This window comes from Tachypleus tridentatus, chromosome 10, assembly GCF_004210375.1.
Source record: "Tachypleus tridentatus isolate NWPU-2018 chromosome 10, ASM421037v1, whole genome shotgun sequence".
NCBI classification, from domain to species: Eukaryota; Metazoa; Arthropoda; class Merostomata; order Xiphosura; family Limulidae; genus Tachypleus; species Tachypleus tridentatus.
This window is the reverse complement of record NC_134834.1, coordinates 130987883-131010989: the sequence shown is the minus strand read 5'-3', so window position 1 is coordinate 131010989 and position 23107 is coordinate 130987883. Positions and strand designations below refer to the sequence as shown.

Genomic DNA, 23107 nt, shown 5'->3' with positions numbered 1-23107 from the left:
GCTTCCTTACTTAGCAGCATTTTTGTACTTTAGTTAAAGCTCAGTCGATGGAGCTCTACAAATAACCACACATAACAAATTGTAAAGATATTTATTTAAGGAAGATTCATCACCTAATGATAATGCATCCTATGTATAACCAGCTGTCTTTTGCAAGTTAATTGAAAAAGTACTGTAAATTATCTTCCATTTAGTTGAAACTTTAGTAGACAATCAAGTGAACATAACTCTTGAACAACACAAAATACTGTCATCAGTTTCACTTACCAGGAAATGTTATTTATTTGGTTTTGAATATCAGCTTGGTTTACAATTTTCCCTTATAAACAGCATTTATAAACTATAACTACAGTCAGTGTAATATTACGAAAATTAAGTAATAAATATTTCATCTTTATGACAGTGAATTTGGAAACATATGTTATTGTTGTTGTACTATGTTGATGAAAGCTCAATACGTGAGAAAATATAGACATTATAATAATATTTATAATTCTCACGTTCATGTTCTATTTTTATAGCAAAAAAAACAAAGTATACTTTGGTAGAGATGTTGGTTTAAAATGTTCTTAAAACTGATTTTTACGTTTACCTAGAGTTAATTTCAAAAACTTCTCTTATTAAAAGACTGTACCACTAATAGACTGGGGGGAGTTGAGGGGGGAGTCAACTGATGTTCTGTTCTAGATTTTGATTTGAACAATCTTGAAAAATAAACCGCTCTTGAAAATCAGCTCCTAAACTAAACGTATTAAGGTAAGTCTTAATAATGTGCACGAAAGACTAAAAACAAACTCTCTGCGAATTTAATTCATAATGTTGTGAAGGAAGTGCCTTTTTTTTTACTTTAGATTATTCAAAATTCAATCTAAGGTACCAAATTTTAAAACTGAAGCTCTTTTGGTTTTGTCAGTTGAACAATGATATGTGTTCATTTTACATGGAAGAAACAGCCGTGTCTCTTTGAATTAATCGAACTTCCATTTTCAGCGCGCTCCCAGACTAAATTCAGTTTCACAGGTTTTAGCTTGTACTCTTTCTTTCACACGAGGGATTGATATTCTCTACAGATAACCTCGAACATAAATGCAATGTGCAGACGTATTAGGTTACTAATGGCCACGAAATCGACACACCACCCTCGCGTGTTTTGTTTTTACCTACAAGAAACGAAAGTACATATATAATTTAGATCCTGCCTAAATTGTTTTCCACATGCACGTGTTGTATTTTTAACGAACGTAACGTTGTCATTTGAAAAGAAAATTTCGTGTGTTAGAATGAAACGTTAGATATGGCTACCAACTTTATGCAGAAAAGAATTTCGACGACTAATTACATAGGCCTGTGATGATCTTATTGTCTTAATATTTTTACAGTAGTGTTCTGCAGTAACTCCTGTACTCTGAATCCGAAAATGATATCCATTTTTCTCTATCACGTATTGATTTTTCACAAAACGTCACGCGTGACCCGCTGGTACAGCGGTAAGTCTACTGATTTACAATGTTAAAATCAGGGGTTCGATTACTCTCGGTGGACTCCGCAGACAGCCCTATATGGCTTTGCTATAAGTGTGTTTACGTTTTACGTCACGCGTACTTTAACATAAGTGAATCATTTTCATTGAAATCGGGTTACATTTAGTTATGCTTGAAATGTTGACACCCACTGACAATAGATTTCTCTTGACCACTCGGATGTGAATTTTGTCGACCGTTCTAGAACCCAAACATAATAAGAAATTTTCATTGGGGTAAACCATATAATAATTCGATCGAAGAAAAAGGTATTTTATTTCGTCTCGATTTGTAAACAAATCCTTACTTTTGTTTGTTTGTTTAGAATTAAGCACAAAGCTATACAATGGGTTATCTGTGGTCTGCCACAAGTATCGAAACCTTATCAGCAGTTATTAGGCTGTCCAGAAATAAATTTCAGAATTCTCACGATGACATTTAGAAACTGATTATTGAGTAACTTATCTTTGATTGATTGGTTTAATCCAACGTTTGTCACTTACAAGGTGTCTCAATTGTCTACTGTTTCACTCCATTCAGAGTAAGTTTCGCTATCCCCAAGGCAGCATGGATAAGAAGGATTTTTGTTTGATTTTCCTCTACGGCTTCAAACTTGGACAAAAATCTACCGAAACTACACGGAACAAACCCTTCATATAAAGAAATTACAAAGCAGAGACACTGTTCAACATGGAGCTACAGAACATATAACATTATAGTTCACAATGTATTTTTTGTTTGTTTGTTTTGGAATTTCGCACAAAGCTACTCAAAGGCTATCTGTGCTAGCCGTCCCTAATTTAGCAGTGTAAGACTAGAGGGAAGGCAGCTAGTCATCACCACCCACCGCCAACTATTGGGCTACTCTTTTACCAACGAATAGTGGGATTGACCGTAACATTATAACGCCCCCACGGTTGGGAGGGCGAGAATGTTTGGCGCAACGCGGGCGCGAACCCGCGCCCCTCGGATTAGGAGTCGCACGCTTTACGCGCTTGACCATGCCAGGCCAGTTCACAATGTAATTGAGATATTTGTATGAAATTTAGTGGAATTCCTACACGTTCTACGCAGTTCGAGGGATCATGAACTGTGAGATCAGGTACAGCCAATCACTTACGAATAAAATACGAGGGAATTCTCAAAGTCCGCGGATGTAACTGGGCCGCAAATCAGTTAAGATATGGAATTTTGAGCAAAATATTCGTACTTTAAAAAACAAGATAGAATTCTTAATAGTCTCGACGCTTGAAATTCTTTTAGGCAGGATTAGAGTAAATTAATAAACAAGACCTTCTGTTCCTTTTAATAAACTATATTTTTTTTTTGGTGCCAATATTACAAAGCGTGGAGCGCACGTATACACGATATAGTTTTACTATTCATCAGAATATATATCATCTTACCCTCAAATGGAAATGTTTTGAGGCCAGATTGTAGTAAATTAACCTAAAAGAGAGATATGTTCATAACAAGAGCGTGCAAAAGGGAGTTGATCATTTTGGCTATTGTAGTGCTCTCTACTTCTGTGAATATAAGTGCGTGTATTGATATAGTTTATAGGTATATATATGTGCACACAAAAAATATGTGTTTAACGCGTAGCCCCGCCCTCCAATAGTGGTCAAATATGAATTCCTGCACACGCTTGTAATTCATGTTACCCAGTAACACATCTGTATGTTTTCAAACTTACAACACTAGAAAATGGGTTTCATTAGCGTGCAGCTTTATGCTTAATTACAAACAAGCAAAATCCTGATTCGTAATTTATTTTCATATAAATAAGACTGCTCATGTTCAGTGAATGATAAATGCTCGAGAGTTTATGACGTAGGACGAACAATCGTTTCCCTGTATTTTTGTTAAAAAGAAACTTACGGATACTGTTTTATGCAGAACTCCATGCATGTCACACATGCTTTATTACTGGCTCTGAGGCAAATTTTAGAATACAGATCTCTGTCTTGTCGGAGCATCTGAAGTCTTCGCGAAACAGCAAAAAAAAACAAAACAACTAATATATTATGCTGTTAAGCACGAACAAAACAACAAAAACACTCGGACTGTCGCTCTCTTGAGCGAGATTAGATAGCTCTGTATAAGCTCAAATAACTATTTAAAAACTATTATCAGAGAAGTTATTTCACCCACTCGCATCAAAAGTTCTTTATCACGATTGGTTATATGTAGCTCCGTGCTTTCGTAATATCCCGCACACCGATTTATATATGCTGCCTACTTAAGGATACATAATATTATAGCCCTGTTTCTACAATATCGCCTTTGTTCTCATGACCTTTCCCAAAAAAACTGAGTGCTAAAAAACTTATAACACATTCATTATTCTTTTCCTTTCTTCGCTTCGTCCTCCATTGTGGTTGACCTTATTATTTTTTAGACGTAATGGTGTTTCACATAAGCAGACACATAGCCGAGATAAGAGCATCCGTTAAAAAAGTTCGCATCGTCTGTATGTTTTAAATGAAGTCTCCATTTTATTTTAGAGCAGCAACATAAACTATGCTGACGAAACGTACAGCTTACAATCTTTTCACATCTTGAACCTGCCGATATGAAACTGAACACTTTAACAACTGGGCCATGTTGCTAAACAAAATTTGTAATTTAAGTTGTAAGTGCGTTACAAAAGTGATCAATTCCGTTATTTGCTTCAAGATATCGGATAATATCTTTGATATAGTAGTTTCCACTAACTGGTTGTCTTCCCTGTGGTACGTACTTCAAAATTAGGTATGAATCCTGAATCTTAGGAACTCTGATTTAGCTGCTTAGCCTATACGCGAGTAAAGTGCACTTCAGGTTAAAACATCGTGTATTACCAGGGGTGTAATGTCGCTGCAGTGACACTCCGACCCTGATGTTCGAGTTGATCAAAACTAAAAGTACGTATATAAAAACAATCAGAAGAACCCGTAGGTTCATGAAGTCTTAACACATAATATAAAACGATAAAAACATTATAACCCAAGCGCCTTCGTAAGGTTATTTTTTATTCTTTATGGGTAAACTCGGAATGTTGGTGAAACTGAATGAAATATCTATATAAAATTAAGCTCAACTTTTCTGCTTCTTGTACTATTGGCCCGGTATGGCCAGGTGGATAGGGCGCTCGATTTAAAATGGATTCACAGTCATGGGCCTTACATTTTGGTTACAATATCTTTGGGTCCGGCATGGCCAGGTGGTTAAGGCACTCAACTCGTATTCCGAGGGTTCTAGCCTCGAAACCCCGTTACACCAATCATGAGCGTCTTTTCAGCCGTTGGATGCGTTATAATGTGACAACTATTCGTTGGTAAAAGAGTAGCCCAAGAGTTGGCGGTGGATAGTGATGACTAGTTGCCCTCCATCTAGCTATACACAGCTAAATTAGAGACGGATATCGCACATAGCCGTCGTATACCTTTGCGTGAAATTAAAAAAAAAAAAAATATTTGCCCTGATGGCGACATTATGCGTTTGGCGAAATATGGCATGGGTATGGCACTATAAAAGTTTAGCATTACATCACTACATAGCGGTGAAGGAAAGTAGAAAAAAAAGGGTTCACAAAACTCAGATGATGTACAGTAAAGCAGAAATCTTGGAAAGTGTTGCCAAGATCAAATAATAGTCGTTTTGACGATAACTTTCGAAGTAATCATTTATTAGAAATTATTCAGACCAGTCTTTGTTATTTTAAACTGTTTGGGTTATGCAACTCGTTGTGACAAAATTCATGGAAAGACATACACTTAATAGTACAACTCCAAAAGTCAAACTGGAAAGTACAAATGATATTCATGATTTTTATATCACTACAGATTTAAAGAAATTTGATTTGATTAGACATTACTGGTCAATAGGTTCTTTAAAATGATTATTTCTGTCAATTCTTAACTTTAAGTTTTGTAACTTCATCAACTTAAATGAATTTTAAAATACGCTGAAATTATGATTCGTATCCAACCATGGCATTTGATGCTATATAAACAAGGCTGTTTGATTGAAGCACGTCCAATATTTGTTAACAAAATAATTGCTACCTCGTGATAAAGCGATACGTCTGCTAATTTAGAACTCTACACTCTTTGTGTAGCTTTGCGCTTAACTACAAACAAACAAAATACTCTTTACGGAATTATAATATATAAACCAAACAAACACAGATCCCGACGAGAAGAACAAAAAGGCTCACAGTCAAGTACGAGCGGTGTGCCTTGGATACGACAGCCTTACAGAGTCTTTGTTGAAGATATACTGTTAAGATACGTGGTTGTTAAATAGAGCATCACCACCATCAAACGTGGTGACATGGACCATAATGACGTGATTAGCCTCCAAAATACTTATTGCAATTGATATAACTCTTTTTAATTTAAAATGTGTAAATACTTGTGTGATTTCGTTTAATATATATATACACATGCACAAGATAAATAAAAAAATGGTAATTTCAAAATCTACAAACAAGGATCATAAAAAACGTAAGGAAGCAAGACTGAAGATGGTGTAGACATTATTTACTTAAACTACAAACCCCTATTTTAGCTCCAGTCTGTTACTTAGAATTACTTTCGGTGGAGTCAAAATAAGGATTTGTAATTTAAGTAAATAAGTCCACAAGATCCTTTGTAACCTTCGAAGTACCTTATTTAGTATTATACAAAGGTTTGGATGCAATATACCAAGCCGTTTTTGTTGTAGGCTGATAATATAATAAACAAACAAGCCATTTACAGCGAATTTTCTTTTTCTTGTAAATCTAATATGCATGATTTTGTTATATGTGTAAAAACTTAACCTGTCGTTTCAACTGAATCTTTACTGTTTAACGTGCTTTTTGCCCGAATGTTCCATTAAGGTTTTGTGTAATTCCTTGTGATTCATATTATGAACCACAGAAGTGGATCATGATATATATGCCATAAACTGCCGAAAAATTAATAATAAATAATGCTTTACCTCACCAAAATTTTGGCGGGATGTTTTTAGAATATCGCATATCTTTTTGTTCAATATATTCTTCTTGATATTACAGAACGAAATGTTAGACTATAATATTATAAAGGTTTTAATGCAGATGTAATAAAGATTGTTTGTTTTTTTGAATTTCGTGCAAAACTACACAAGGGATATCTGCATTAGCTGTCCCTAATTTAGCAGTGTAAAACTAGAGGGAAGGCAGCTAGTCATCACCACCCACCGCCAACTCTTGGGTTATTCTTTTTACCAACGAATAATGGGATTGACCGTCACCTTATAATGCTCTCCACGACTAAAAGAACAAGCCTGTTTGGTGCGACGGGAATTCGAACCTGTTGGGTTAAAAAACAAAACTAGATTAATCATCTCATGTCTACAGAGTCATTAATCGTGTTTAAAATATTTGTTTGGCCCCTGATGGCTCAGTGTTAAGTTTACAACGCTAAAGTTTATTATTCGATCCCAGCTTTGTAACACAGCGTAGAAAGTCTATTGTGCAGTTTTATGCTTTAAAAACAAACCATAAAGCTTTAGGAAGAAAGAATGGAAATAAAGACACAAACTAAACATCCGTTAAGACTAAAATGAATTTGTCTAAATCTGTTACGAATTAAAGCTGATACAAAATAAGAATAGCATGGCAACTGACTCGTTTTCATTGACAAATTATTGTTTGATGGCTATTCACCTCTCTTTACAAATATTTCTCACGTGTGGGAGAGCTGTAATCAAAATTCTTGCTCGTGCGCATGTATGAATACCTTCTGTAAACAGGAATGCTCCATAAACACATCCTTTATCCTCACGGCAAATTTCTCTTTCGTCACTCCTTAAACTTATTCCTTTAATCAAGTTCAATCTGAACTCACAAATAAAGCTCTTCCACCGGGCGTTGCCCCGAGTTTTTCCTTCATTTTCAAAGACTTCCTGGAGCCACCAGATAGCATCTTAGGATTCAGTAGTTTCTCAAGCGTAGCACTATCATTGTTATTACACTGAACACTAGATTCGCCTAACTAGTTTTGTTTTTTTAATCAGTCAGCAAGATAATTAAGTGATTATTGTGTTTTTCGGATTAAGGTTTTACATTTCTGGCGGGATACAAACAAACAGTTTTATTGAACAATATTGCTTTCATCTCACCGAAATTATTTTTATCTTGTATTTTAGCACACACTCCCCCGGGTGGCTCTCAAAATCTGAATTCGATACATTCGATAGACACAAGACAGACAGTTTACTGCATAATTTGTGCTTAAGAACAAATAAATAAACTATTCTTTATTTTTCCCAGAAATTTTGTTTGTTTCTTTCTTTTTTAATTTCGCGCAAAGCTACACGAGGGCTATCAGTGCTAGCCGTTCCTAATTTAGCAGTGTAAGACTAGAGGAAAGGTAGCTAGTCATCACCACCCACAGCGAATAGTGGGATTGACGTTACATTATAACGCCCCCACGGCTGAAAGGACGAGCATGTTAGGTGTGATGAGGATTCGAACCCGCGACCTTCGGATTACGGGTCGAGCGCCTTAACCACCTGGCTTTGTCGGGCCTTTTCCCAGAAATACCTGGTACTTGTTCTATGTTTTTCCTCTCCATCATATTATATTAATTTTAGTGCACAGGCAATAATAAGTCTTGAGAAGTTATACACCATCCAATTACTATTTGACAGTCTCTTTACACATCATCTTCCTCCATTATAGGTATCTTTTATTACTTTATCGTCTAACACACAAGAACAACTGGCATTTTATTTATTATATCTTTAATGAAGTTGACAGTTAGAATCACTAAGAACAAATCTTTAAGAGTCTTTTGAAATACAGGCATTATTTAAAATTTATTTACAACCATAAAGAACATAAAAGCAAAACTAAAATACGAATATGATAAACATGTTAGGTGTCGTCGAATTCTTTCAGAAAACAAGCTTAAATCCTCAAAATAAGTAATGTCGAATATTCAGAAAGCACGCACACTGTAAAATAATACATTATTTTTTAACTTCCCTCAGTAGTTACATAAACGTAAACTTCACGCCAATATTCAAAGGACAGTTGATATCAGTATTGTAAAGATGTACCTGCTTTGCAAGAAACAACAATACTAACATAAGTACATTCATAAAGACAATACTAATTTGTGTGGACATTATTACAAGTTTGTTAAGACGTCTGAGGACATGGCACACTTTCGTGTAAATTCTGTTTATATTTAAGCGTAAAATTTGCTGACGAACTCGATCCTCATATTTTCAAAACATGTTAGTGGTACGACGTTTAAAAAAAATCGCATGTTTTAACCAATGGGAAACTTATTCAAAACATAAGTATGTTTTGTCTTTTGGCAATGCCACACTGGACTAACTATGTGTTCATCGAAACGGATCGATCTCTGGATTTTAGCGTTGTAAGTCCATGAACTTATCACTGTCTCAAAGGGGAGACAACGTATCAAACATTTCATAAATGAAGTTTTCCTTTCTATTGAATAGTGTTGCTTAGTTTGCTTTAAATGATTAACTTATAATTTGTAGCAACATCCTGATTACGTGTTCCCTTAGATTACCAACAAATCACAACCGTGTGTAAGGAAGAACCAGACATATGTCCAATGTCCGGGGAAGCTTTCTTATGTATTCTAAAAACTTACGAAGCCGGATCAAGTGATACGTCCCTCTTTATCCCGAACTTGTTTGATTCCTTTTTTTTTCAATTCAGTAGCCAACTCTAGATATCTTCTTCATTTATCGATAATTTTTTCCTTATACTTGTTTGTTTACTTTTTATCATATGGAGTAAGTGGGCTACTAAATTATAGATTATGTTCTAAAGCTTTGTAAATCTTTTGCATAGTTTGTTTTGTTTGTTTGTTTTTTTGAATTTCGCACAAAGCTACTCGAGGGCTATCTGTGCTAGCTGTCCCTAATTTAGCAGTGTAAGACTAGAGGGAAAGCAGCTAGTCATCACCACCCGCCGCCAACCCTTGAGGTACTTTTTTAAACAACGAATAGTGGGATTGACTGTAACATTATAACGCCCCCACAGCTGAAAGGTCGAGCATGTTCGGCGCGACGGGGATGTGAACCCGCGACCTTCAGATTACAAGTCGCACGCCTTAACACACTTGGCCATGCCGGGCCATCTTGCATAGAATGATTTTTTTAAAAAATTTCGCGCAAAGCTACACGAGGGCTAACTGCGTTAGCCGTCCTAATTTAGTTGTGTAAGAATAGAGGGAAGGAAGCTAGTCATCACCCCCCACCACTGACTCTTGGAATACTCTTTTGCTAATGAATAGTGGGACTGAGAGACACATTATAAATGAAGGATGAAAGGGCGAGCGTTTGGTACGACCATCAGATTACGAGTGTCATAATCACCTGGCTATACCGGGTCTAAAATAATAATAAAATAGACAGTCAATGTTCGTAAAAACTGTTTGTTCTATTCAAAGGCGATAAAATTATTAATGCTAGAACTATGTAGGCGCCAGGCCTGTTGAAGAAAGATAATGATGAACGAAATATAAAAACAAATCTGGGTTTTGGCTGTTTGCTACGTTTCGACTTTGGGACGCACTGAATAACTGAAAAGCAACATATATATCAGAGACAGAGCAACTATCGTCTGATGACCTAGTGATGACGATAAACCCGCTTGAAGTAAAAATGTATTATTAAGACCTTCTTAGGTCGAAACGTTGTACTGTACTTATTTTAATCAAAGTGCTAATACACATACTAGCCGTCTTGAGAATGCATTAGATGATCTATCCTGTACTGATTTTGTTTCACTCCTTCACTTCATACATAATACAGAAGTTGGCTCACTAACGATATTGATTATATATTGTTCAAAGCATTGAGTGTTCTACATGTTACAGTCATCTAATGTTCATTTGTTATTTATTGTCTTGTTATTACTGTTTCACCCTATATGTAAGCATTTGAAAGAGACGGAAAATTTCCATGAAAAAAACTACTTTTAAGGGGTAATAACATCGTTTACACTATAATTATGATTTTAAAAAATCTTCCATAGAATAATAATGAAATAGGCAGTTAAAGATCGTGAAGACTCTTCTGCTCTATAGTTACTGCTAGAACAAGATAGGCTCTAGGCCTCTTGCAGAAAAACTGTTGTACGAAAATAAGATATTTTGGTTTTGACTATTCGCCAGCTTTCGACTTTGGGAGACTCTGAAAAGCATACACTCTAGAGATACAGCGGCTATGCAAGATAGCTCTTCATATCTCGCTTTTGGTGACCAGTAGAGAATAAAATACAGCCGACTTTTGTTTGTGTATTACTTTAATACAGGCGTCCATGCCGTCTTTATATAAAGAATGTTAGCGAACTCTCCAGTGATATGAATTCAAAAAGGTCTTAACGTCATAAAGGAATTCAAGTAATTAATTGTGCGAGAAGAACAACTGTGTTATATAGTCTTCAAATCGTTCATTGTGACAAGCAAAAGAGAACTAAAACATCTTAAATATAATATACAATCCACCACTGTATGAAGTTGAGGCTTGTTTCTCGTTTGCCTTTGTCCAGGGTATAACTTAATGACAAGTGGAGAATCAAATGACAGAGTGGGCTTCGAGTTTATTGAATGTCATTTCCTGGTGTACACTCTGAAAGGTTTGGAAAAAAATCAAACAAACAAGAATTACAACTTAGACTCTTTTTTTCTATCACAAATATGGGTTGAACTATTGTAAACAAAATTCTTCTGAGCTAAATTAGAGTAAGGATACTAAACTCATCGTATTAAACCTAGTTTTGAAACAAAATATTTATTAAAATGTGTGGTTTATGATTATTCTTGACAGCTACCATTGTATTCTTATAACCTGAGAAGAAATACATATTGAAAAGTAAGTAAAGGAATACATATTGAACAGAGAGTGCTAGAGTCTTACTTTAGGTTTGTTTCTTTCGGATATTTGCAAAAAGCTATACAAAAGCTATCTGTGCTGGCTGTTTATAATTTTGAGCTGATAGACTAAAGGGTTTGTTTTTTTATGAATTTTGCGTAAAGCTACACGAGGGCTATCTGCGCCACCCGTCCCTAATTTCACAGTGAGACTAGAAGGAAGACAACTAGTCATCACCATCCACCGCTAACTCTTGAGCTACTATTTTATCAAGGAATAGTAGGACTGACTGCATATTATAACTATCTCATGGCTGAAATCAGGAGCATGTTTTGTGTAACGGGACTTCGAACCCACGACCCTCATATTAGGAGCCGAACATCCTAGCCACCTGGCCATGCCAGGCCAGATTAAAGGAAAGGTAGCACCTTCTTTTCAAATAAATGAATTTAACCTTTCATGATGTCAAAAAAACATGTAAGTTCAATACGTCTTTATACAAAATGATAAAAACCGTATAACTCAAACGCTTTCGAAAAGTGGCCCTCTCTTATTCAAGAGCAAACTAGGAATGATGGTGTAATCGAATGAGTGATATATATAAAACGAATTGAGTGACGTCATGAAAGCCATCTGGTCTTCCAGGAAATATTTATTATATTCTTCCTTTTACTGTTGTACATATTTCATTTCCAGTACAATGTGTACTGCGACGAGAGCGTTATGGTAAAAAGGCAGTAGGGATATTTTGCTTTAGAACTGGTTAAAAAGAAATAAATAAAACTTTACTTAAGTGTTTAATTAAAATAAAGAGTGGCACCCGGAGGTTGATGAAAAACAGATGTTAAGCTAATTGAACAGTTATAGACAATTATCTTAAACAGACAGTAAGTTTTAGAAAACTTAGCATTAACGCAACATGAAAGAAATAAACAAAGAATAACACTATGTAACAAAATTTTCACCTTTTCTTGTTCCTGGTCAAGAAGTGTTATTTCGCAATTGCTTATGCCTAAAGTAAATGGAAAAGACCTATTTTTATCTTCAAACCTTGCTTTTGTGGCCTGGGAGCGTATAATGAAAACATGATGGGAGACTGTATTTGGGGCTGATATGTGAAAGTGATTTATATTACAGTTGCAAATCTCGAAAAACTACTCACTTTTAAACATTTTCGTTCAATTTTGTATAACTTCAGTATAAATTCGTGTAAATCTTGATTCCTATGTTGTTTTATTCAGACCTTATGTAAATGAAAACGTGCAAATTTGCCCGTTTTTACATAAAAAATAGGTTAATTTCTAAATTTCATTATCCAGGTCACAAAAGCAAAGTTTGAAGGGAATAATGGCCATTTTCTGTACTTTTACAACATAGGCAATTAAGAAATAAGACATACTATCCAGGAACAAAATTTGTGTTACATAGTGTAATATTTAGCTTTCTGATAGAGATGAAACCAATGACCAGAGATCACTGATTACAGGATCTAGATTAATTCCACAAGCCGTTACTCATATGACCACCCACGATCCTAAAGATTTTACAGCAAGGGAATACAAGCTGTGAACCCTCAGATTTACGTTATAGCATGCTAACCAGTATCTGGTTATGTATCTGGGCAAAACGTACACACAAAAACGCACTTGAAAAATGTCAATATGTCATGAGTCTTTAGAAACTGGCCTAATATAACCTTACCCTAATCTTGATTTGTTAGAGCCAAGGACACAAGGATGGAAAAGGTATTATTCACATGAGATTTTATTGGATATGTTTAGAAGTTGAGAAATGATCCATTACAGTTGTAGAGTTACTGGGAGGAGGAGGAGAGGTGATGTCTCTTACATAGGTGTCTGTTATGTACTAGATTCACTAGTGGCTTAAACTTCCTTAAGCAGGTTCAGAGAATTCAAGGACATATCAGAATTTTGTATATCTGAGCTTCAAGTATTCACTACTTTCACGCTGTTACACAAATAACGTTCTCACGAAGCAGGATATTGGTTTTAGATATCCTGGACCCGAGCCAGATGCGTACACTAACCTTTTCCCCCGTTTACATAAAATCTAATAAGCGTGAATAGTTGATAAATGATTAAACTGCGCATGCCACTTGAAGGTTCATCTTTGTACATATATATATATATATATGTATTTATCGATGAAAACAATCAAAATTAAACTAAGTATAAAGATACAAGAATGAATAAACATGGACTAAGAATAAAAGCACAATTTATAATTCTGAGAAACACCAAGAATAAAAGAAGACCCTATCGTCATCCCAGAAAAATATTGAGAATAAAAACATATTTCACCATCGTTAAAACGTAAATAAGAAGTAGAAGCCCTCGCCATCTTGGAAATTGTTTGTTTGGTTTTGAATTTCGCGCAAAGCCACGCGAGAGCTATCTGCGCTACCCGTCCCCAATTTAGCAGTGTAAGACTAGATTGAAGACAACTAGTCATTACCACGCACTTCCAACTCTTAGGTTACTCTTTTACCAACGAATAGTGGGATTGACTGTCACATTATATCGTCCCCAAGGCTGATGGGGCTGGCATGTTTGGCGCGACGAAGATTGGAAACCACAACCCTCAGATTACGAGTTAAGCGTCCTTACCACCTAGCTATACCGAGCCGCTTGGAAGGTGCAAAGAAAGAATATATACTTCAATATCTCCAAAACACTGAGAATGAAATGTTACTATACTAGAAAGATACAAGTATAAAAAACACTTTATAATCCTAGTAAACATCACCAATGAAAGAATACTTCACCACCATGGTAAACAAGAAGAATGAAAGGATACTTCGCCATCCTAAAAAAAAACAAAAAAGAATAAAAGCACATCAGAAAAAGAACAAAATAAAAGAACCCCTCCCCATTCTAGGATACACCTCTAAATGAAGTAGACCTCACTATCCTAAGAAACACTAAGAATGAAAGTAAAAACACCCAGAATGAAAATACATCTCACTATACTACTTTGTAACAGTAGACAGAAAATGTATCTCAATATCTTGGGAAGTACCAAGAATGACAACACCCATCACAATACTAGGGACTGCAAAGAATGAGACACATCAGTAGCTTGAGAAAAATCAAGAAAATACAAACACCATCATCAGAACATCAACAACGAAAGCACACCTTGTTTGCATACCAGTAAAGAAAAAGGAAACTCAATATCCTAGGAAACACCAATAATGAAAGCACAATGGTGAGCCATTCTAAGAAATACCAAAGATGATACGATACTTCACGGAAGACCGCAAAAATCAAACATATGGAAAAACATACGTTTTTAATTTTTAAAAAATCGATTATTAGCTACGTTTCCAGCAAATGCCCTTCGTTAGAAAAAGTTTAGAATTTCCAAAAAACAGCTAAGCCTAATGAAGGGCATAGGCACAAAACGTAACTAATAAACTAATTTATTATTATTATCATCACAGACGTGTGTTACAGCTTCTTACATTATCTCTTGTAACAATTTTTCCACGAACTTTTTCTATACGGAAAATCATATTATCAAGGTATAGAAAATATCATTCATTTAAATAATAACTCGTAAATTAAAAAGGCCAATGAACCAAACTGTTTGTCTTGATAGTAAAGAAATAGCACATTATAATATTATTGGTAAACTACAATAACTCTTTTCTAGTACTTTAATAAAGAAGTACATTATGTTAATACAATAACAGGTAGGCTAAAAATGATTTATAAGGAAAAGTTTTATTGATGGTAAAACATACTTCATATTTCAACAGCTCCTGAAGAAGACAGACAAACCAATGTTCAGTCGAAAAATGTAGTATGTTCCACGATCAATAAAACTTTTCCTTATACTTATAAATCCTTGTTTGCTTACCTATTATTTTTGTAAGTAAGTAACAACACTTGAAAAAAAAATCACATAGTGCCTTTCTATTTGAAATATTTTATGTGCTGCTATGTTTAAGCTTGCATGTTCAAATATTATTGTATTTTATGCGTTTAAAATATGAGTTAAAAACTAGAGTCTAAGTGTAAATACGTTTGTAAGTTTAAGTAAAAACAGAATGACCACATTTGTTCTTTCCTGTGGGTATAGGTATATGTGTTACACATCTATAAATATATATATTTCTTGGTATATCGTTTTAACGTTTATGAATGAGTTGTTTATAGTTATTATTGTTTCTATTTATATTTTAGTTTTATGGTAAATATGAAATAGGCTTATTCTGGAACGTTGATATGAAATGTATTTATTTGTTGTAAAACGCAGGCTACACAACAGATCATCTTAGATGTGCCTATATATATAGAGTGTATAAAAACACGATGCTTAGTATAATAAAGCCTCAGAAATAGCATTTAGGCACCGTGGAACATAATGCTCGCCATTTCAGCTGTGTGGGCATTATAATGAGACGGTCAAATCCCAATATTCGTTGTATAGTGTTAACTAACTGTATTTTTCTCTAGTTTATCACTTTAAAATTAAAGACAGGTAGCCAGATAGCCATAAGTAGGTTTGCGTGAAATTAAAAACAACAACAACAAACAAAACCAAAGAGCATGAAATGTATACTGGTCCATCGTAAGTACATATGTTTTTCATCTTTAAATAGTCATTCTATTTTGATCTAAATAAAGATATTCTTTTCAGCGTTGATTAGTCCGTGGTGATCAGTTATAGGTATAGAAATCTGTCAGCTTTTTTTTTTTTTGCACTACCCTGAAGTTCTGCAATATAAGACGACTGTCGGTGCGTTGCTCTGATTTCACCAACGTTAAGTACGCCACTGGTCCTTTTCATGAATCTGTTATTCTAACTGTTTTGTTCAGCCTGAGTTATTTCGCCCCCCAAATATTAGTAAACATTAAAAGTATTTCTACTTCAATGCTTTTCTTACCTAAGACCACTTACACCTGATTTGTTGTGCGTTACAGACAAATCTCACATTTGTACAATTTTTATTCTGATTCTTGTCTCTACGTATGATATTTATGTCTAATGTTTTTTAAATTTTCCAATAAATAAAAAATATTAGCACGTTTTTGTCAATTATATACAAATTAGGTTGGTATAGTTTATAAAAGTGTATAAGTGTAAAATACGTACAGAACCAAAGCAAAACAAACTTTCTTAATACTCACTTGGAGCCCATTTTACAGTCACGCTGGAGAGCAAAAATGAAATAAAGTCTTTAATTTCACTAAGAGGATGAATAAGCTCTTTAGTGCGCGTGAGCAGAGCGAACCAAATTGTAGTGCGTCTCTACTACACAATCAAAACGTCCCTCACTTGTAGCAGTAAAGGTTGTATTCGTATAAAACTTACCCTAACCTTAATCGCGTGATAAAATCCTGAGTCCTTATTGGATACGGAACAGGTACCCCAAGGAAAGTATCAAGGAACCTGAAACTGAAATAATGGGCCAGGGACGGCAGTGCTGTTCTTACAGATTGCTTCAGGTCTTGAGTTAAAGAACGAAAAGAAAAAGTTAAAAAAACCTGTCCAACACGTTTCTGGCATGCATAAGTGAAAAACCTGATGCACGAAAAATATAAATCATTATAACCCTTTTGGCTTAACTTCTGTTTTGATTTACACACGCACACACATATATATAATTACTTAACTTATAAACTAAATCAACTTAATTATTCAGAAGTGTTAACAATTATTCTGAAAATTTTCATTTCTTTTTTTTACTGAACATAAAAACACACTGATGTTCCTTTATGATGGTACAGTTCCCGGGCTACACTAACTTGTATGAATAGTGACTACAAGTTAATACATGCATTTATGTATGTTGTACATAGTTGGATGTAATCTCGGACCTGGAATGTGCTAGTATGAGAAGCTTATACGTGTGCTTAATTTACCCAGCAGTGTAACTTAAATACTGTAATTAGTAACGTAAATATTAATAACTTCCCTAATTCCTAGATCGTGTGTTTTGACATCGTACAGAAAGTGCTCCACGCTACTATAGTGTAACTTTGGTGGTCCGCTGAGAGCAAAATTAAAATCATATAATAAGTACTTGTAAAATAGATTATATCGATCACTATGTTAAATGATCATTTTAATTAAAAATTATAAAAAGTTAGTATATCTTTACACGCAAAAAAAATAAATAATGCAACTCGCTAAACTGAAATACCGTAAAAAAACAAATACAAATTAAGTTTTACAATATTTAATTACAATTTTAAAAATTATTTTTCTCTGGTTCTGGCTTTTTATCACATTTATTCCCCGTAAATGTTAAAATAACTATAAAAATAATTTTCTGTTATTTTGGAGTAAAAGTATGTAAAACCGTAAAATCAAAATATGTATGTAAAATATAACCGTGTGTATGTATGGAAAAAATTCATAAACATAAAGATGAGCATATAAATGACAATAAGTGTTTGTTTTCTTTAGCCTTTTATCTTTCAGGGAATTTTTAGCGATGAATTTATTACTCATAAACTATTAAACTTCATAACGAATTTCCAGGACTTTGATCCTCATTTTTCTAATGATACCTGATGATATTATTTGTTCAAGTACATCGTATCCATAGAATAGTTTAATAATAATTAATTCTTATAAATCATACACTTTAAAATTATTTTCTCAATTTAAGTATCACAATGAGAAAAGAATTATTTAGATTTTCTAATTTAAAATAAAGAAAAGTAAATATTAAATTGTCAATCACACTATATCTACTATATACAGAGATAACAAAGCATTTCGCTCAATAACAAGGACCCTTCAATGCTACATTATAATCTTTCATGAGCACATCCGAGCATGAGATTAGTGTACTATTTCCAATTGTGCCGCCTGTTGGGCAAAAGCAAAACTAATATTGAGTTTCCGAAACATAATCCAGTCATCTTGCGAACAATTTGAGTATGGAATGTATTTATATATAAATATTAGAGTCACAGATCACTCTGTTTACAGTTACTAGTTTTGTCTTGTTTCAGTACCAGCTTATACATTTCATACTTATACTGGTATGTTCAAACTGTTCGAAACTATATTTACCGATTCTTTCAAGTTGAGAAAATATGCACGACAGAATTCACCGTGAAGTATTTGGGTTTACGTTTTACAGAATTTCCCCACGCTTTTCTTTAGCACAAATTTATTTATTTCAAATTTTGATACAACAAACATACCAATGGTAGATTTTAATTTAGTCTAATAACTGCTGTATGTATAATATTTTGGAACTAAATCTTATTAATCAAAAGAATAATTTATAATTTTATCACATCGTGAAATACTATTTACTTCAAAACATACGAAGAAAGAAAATACGTTTGACGATCACAGCAAGTATCAAGACCTAGCGGGTACACGTAAATACCAAAGGAAAAAAGTCGAACTAAAAATACAAACAAAATTCCTAAGAAAAAGTTAGGCCCGGCATGGCCAGGCGATTAGGGCGTTCGAATTCCCATCGCACCAAACATTCTCGCCCTTTCAGCCGTAGTGGCATTAATAATGTGACTATTACTATTCCACTATTCCATGGTAAAAGAGTAGCCCAAGAGTTGGCGGTGGGTGGTGAAGACTAGCTGCATTCTCTATAGTCTTACACTGCTAAATTAGGGAAGGCTGGTGAAGATAACTCTCATGTAGCTTTCCGCGAAATTCAAAAACAAACAAACCTAAGAAAAGTTAATAAATCAATTTTTACACTGACCAAAAACGACCAGTTTCAACTCTGGTAACTGACAGGATTACAAAGTCATTACCAAAACTAGATTATCAAAAACAAAACACAAACGTTTAAAATTCATAAAGTAATACCTACATGTCAGATTAAGTTCTACTAAAACGGAAATAAAGCTCTAGTACAGCGAATAGCAAGTTGATTTATGTTAATTGCAGATTGATAATTTATAAATATGTGTATGAAACTGATCTCTGTTCATATTGAAATAAGATCCTAGTATGCAATAAATATCACAATAAACTCTGTTTATTATAATGAAACTAGTACAGTGAGCACCAAACTTTTTTGTGAATACTGGATTGGGAATCTGGTACAATGAACACCAAAATAAAATCTCAGTTGCTAGTGGAAATTGCACTGGGTCACTAGAAATGGATGTGATTAAAATGGTTATTCTTTCGTTATTTTATGTTTCATGCTCTGCTTGATATTGGATATTTCTACCTTAAGACATCTTATTACTTGTGCACTTAAAAAGACAGATTCAGGTACGTTCATTCATAATGCTGAACAATTGACCCGATATGGAAAACCAGCTAGCAGCGATCATAACTAAAAGAGCTTCACATGACTACTTGAACAAAACGAGATAAATTGTTAGTTTTATAACATGGCCACAAATGGACGTGTGGTACATGTTCAACAACATCATGTTTTAAACCTTTGACCCTTCACTGCATCACTCAGCACACAAACTGCTAGGCCACATTTGGCTGAGATTGCTCTCTGATAACATTGGTAAGAAAGTATAGAATAGTATTTAGCAGATTATTTTCTCTAACGTTGAGATAAGAATAGTATGTATGATACAATTTTAATCAATATTTTTGTTCCTAATGGAGTGGATGTCAGGTTGAACTCTGCTAATATTGGAATTAAGGTAAAACGGATATTTCGTTAATATGTTAATGTTGATCTAAATACAAGCTTGATGCCTAATGTTAACATTATAATAGCAAATAATCAGAAAAAGATTACTGAACAATCAGTAATTTGGTTTTTCCATTTTCAGATTTAAATCTAATTATAAATCGTTCAGGTTAAACGTTGATATTACTTTGTGTACATTTGTCTTTCATTTTTTAAATTTTCTTTTAAATTGTACCTAATAATTATATTTTTCTTTGGCTAGCTTTTCACTCCCAACAGGGTGTGTTGTTGTCTTCTTAGATAAACACTGGAAAGAGGGGAGATCAGCAGCTGCAAAGACAGTACACAAAGTAAGATTTTTTTTAAGAAAGTTTAACACAACAACGAAGTGGGATAGCTTTTAGTTCTTCATGATTTTTTCTTGTTTTATTATCTTGGATTACATATGTTTTCATGCCTATGGTACTGTTTTAAGTAGAAGTATACTAATATTCACTCATCATAACTCAATACTGCTCCTTTTCAGAATTTAAAGCAGAGTTCCACTTCTTTCTTGGAAGCCAGAACCAAGTTGCGTTATTTTGTGCATTTATTGTCATTTTAATCAGTGGCCTGGCATGGCCAAGCGCGTAAGGCGTGCGACTCGCAATCCGAGGGTCGCGGGTTCGCGCTAAACATGCTCGCCCTCCCAGCCGTGGGGGCGTATAATGTGACGGTCAATCCCACTATTCGTTGGTAAAAGAGTAGCCCAAGAGTTGGCGGTGGGTGGTGATGACTAGCTGCCTTCCCTCTAGTCTTACACTGCAAAATTAGAGACGGCTAGCACAGATAGCCCTCGAGTAGCTTTGTGCGAAATTCCAAAAACAAACAAACAAACATTTTAATCAGAATAGTGCCCAAAAAGATACTGTTAACTTGATGTTTCTGACACTGTAAGGTCCAGTTCAGGCCAAAGTAAGTACCTGTGTATCTTTTCAATAGACAAAAGATTTCATTGTAACATCTAAAAATTCATAAGTACAAAAAAAAAGTACAATGCTCAGTTCAATATATAGATTGGAACTGGTATTAATATTCTATTTGAATATTCCTTATCTTAAGGATGGTTTTATATGTTATTTCACACAGGTAAAAAATGACTTAAGTTCCTCATGTCTATCCATACCATTTTGGTTTTAGAGAAAATGTTTTTAAAAGGTGGTAAATGTCTTAAACAGCATTGAGGATTGTTTATTATAATAAGCTTATACTTTATCATTATTTCTACACCTACCTTCAGTTACTTTAATTCACATTCCTGTGAGAATTCACATTTAATGTGCATCTATTTTAAGTTGAAATGAGCACATAACATTTTTAATATTATATAATACTATAGTAAAAATGAAAATTTTACTTTGTTTACTTTTCTTTTATGAGTTTAATCACAATTAACTTGGGATAAACTAATACTCATGTAAGCCAAGAATTTTTACAGCCATCTACAACCATATAGAATAAGTATGTTTGATAATTCAAACTTGTAACAACACTCAGTGAAACACCTTAGCCATCAGTCCATGCCAAGCTCATTAACAGTACTATTGTAATAAAACCAGATAAAGGTAGTAGTGTTATTGTAGTTAACAAATCCAATTATAATTATAAAGGTTGAAAATCCTTTTAGTGATAATACTAAATTTATGAAATTAAAAAAAACCAAAAAAACAAACTACAATGCCAGACATCTTTCATGTGGATAATTTTACCGTCTCAGAAGAACATTCTAGAATAAGACAATCTGAAAATCTTGGTATCTCGTATAGTATTCCTAGTTCTTTTTGCCTCAAATACTGGAACTCATAATCATAAACTTACCAGTTTTTTATGTCAAATTGTATTTGTTTTAGAGATATCTGCTGTACACACTACAAGAAATTGAAACCTGGAGTTCAACATTGTAAGTTTCTAGACTTAGCACTGTCCCAACATAAGACTTCATGTTAATATTTGGACACAAGAAAAGCATATTGTGAAAAACAATTTTGTCTTTTCTAATCAAATGAAATGTGTAAGGTTTTATAGATGTATATTGTGCAAGGCTTGATGAATAATCTCTGGATACTAAGATCTCCTTGAAAAAGATATTACAACTATCAATTGAATTAATGTATCATAATGAAGATAATGATGGTGGACTATCCAAGTTTGTTTTGGAGTAACTGTTGAAATCTGCTACCAAAATACAGGTTGGAGACTAATGGCTTTTCATTCCAACTTCGAGATTTCATGAAGAAAAGTGGCATGAAGAGCCTTGACAACTTTATGAGAATATTATTCCAAGCATATGAATTAATCTTTAGAATATCTTAACAGCTCTCATTGTAGCATCAAGTTTAATGTTGAACATCAAAAATATCACCAGCTTGCCTTTGGATACCTTGATATGCAAAAATGAAATCTTTCATAAAAGTACAGTTACAGTATTTTTATTTTGTTAGTTCTATTCTACTACTGATAAAAATATTTACTTATAAACTTGGTTCATTGTGCTTTCAAACATACATCAAATGTTGTTTATGAATGTATATGTCTGAGATGCAGCTCTAGGTATACAGAGTCTGCCACTAAATGGCTAAAAACACATACAGGAACATGCAAATTTTCAAGTGAAAAATATTGTATAAAAGATCAACTGTTTGAAGAATAGGATGTAGTACCACACTTAAATTTTGAAGATTCTATCCATATCCACTGACGAGAGAAGTTATGCAGAGACATTATCAATTTATCTGAACTAAATGAAGCTCATTCACCAAATGATTTACTCTTAAATATTTAAGCTTTTGTCATTCAATAATGAATCATGAAATGTTAGAATATCATCCACATAGAGAATCTTTAAAAAAAATAGTACAATTTTGGTACTGCTCATGCTGTTGAAATTTTAAGTAAAGAATGTACAAGTTATTACAACCATAGGAATTATTATCATGGTATTTGTGTATATCCTATCATTAGTTTAATAGATAATAATTTGGGTTTCACACCACAGGGATGCTAACTTCCCTCACTTTAAATTCTTTCTTTGTAATTGTTCTTTCTTCTTATCTAC

General features: G+C 33.9%; 1 protein-coding gene across 1 annotated transcript in view; it reads right to left on the bottom strand.

Moving 5' to 3' along the window:
• The window catches only part of LOC143230321 (plasma membrane ascorbate-dependent reductase CYBRD1-like), a 54996-nt gene extending 38281 nt beyond the window's left edge, over positions 1-16715 (bottom strand). The window contains exon 1 of the mRNA XM_076463650.1: positions 16550-16715. Within this exon, the coding sequence (XP_076319765.1) occupies positions 16550-16560 (11 nt within the window). The 5' untranslated portion in view covers positions 16561-16715. The remainder of the gene's footprint in view (positions 1-16549) is intronic.
• Positions 16716-23107: the final 6392 nt, after the last annotated feature.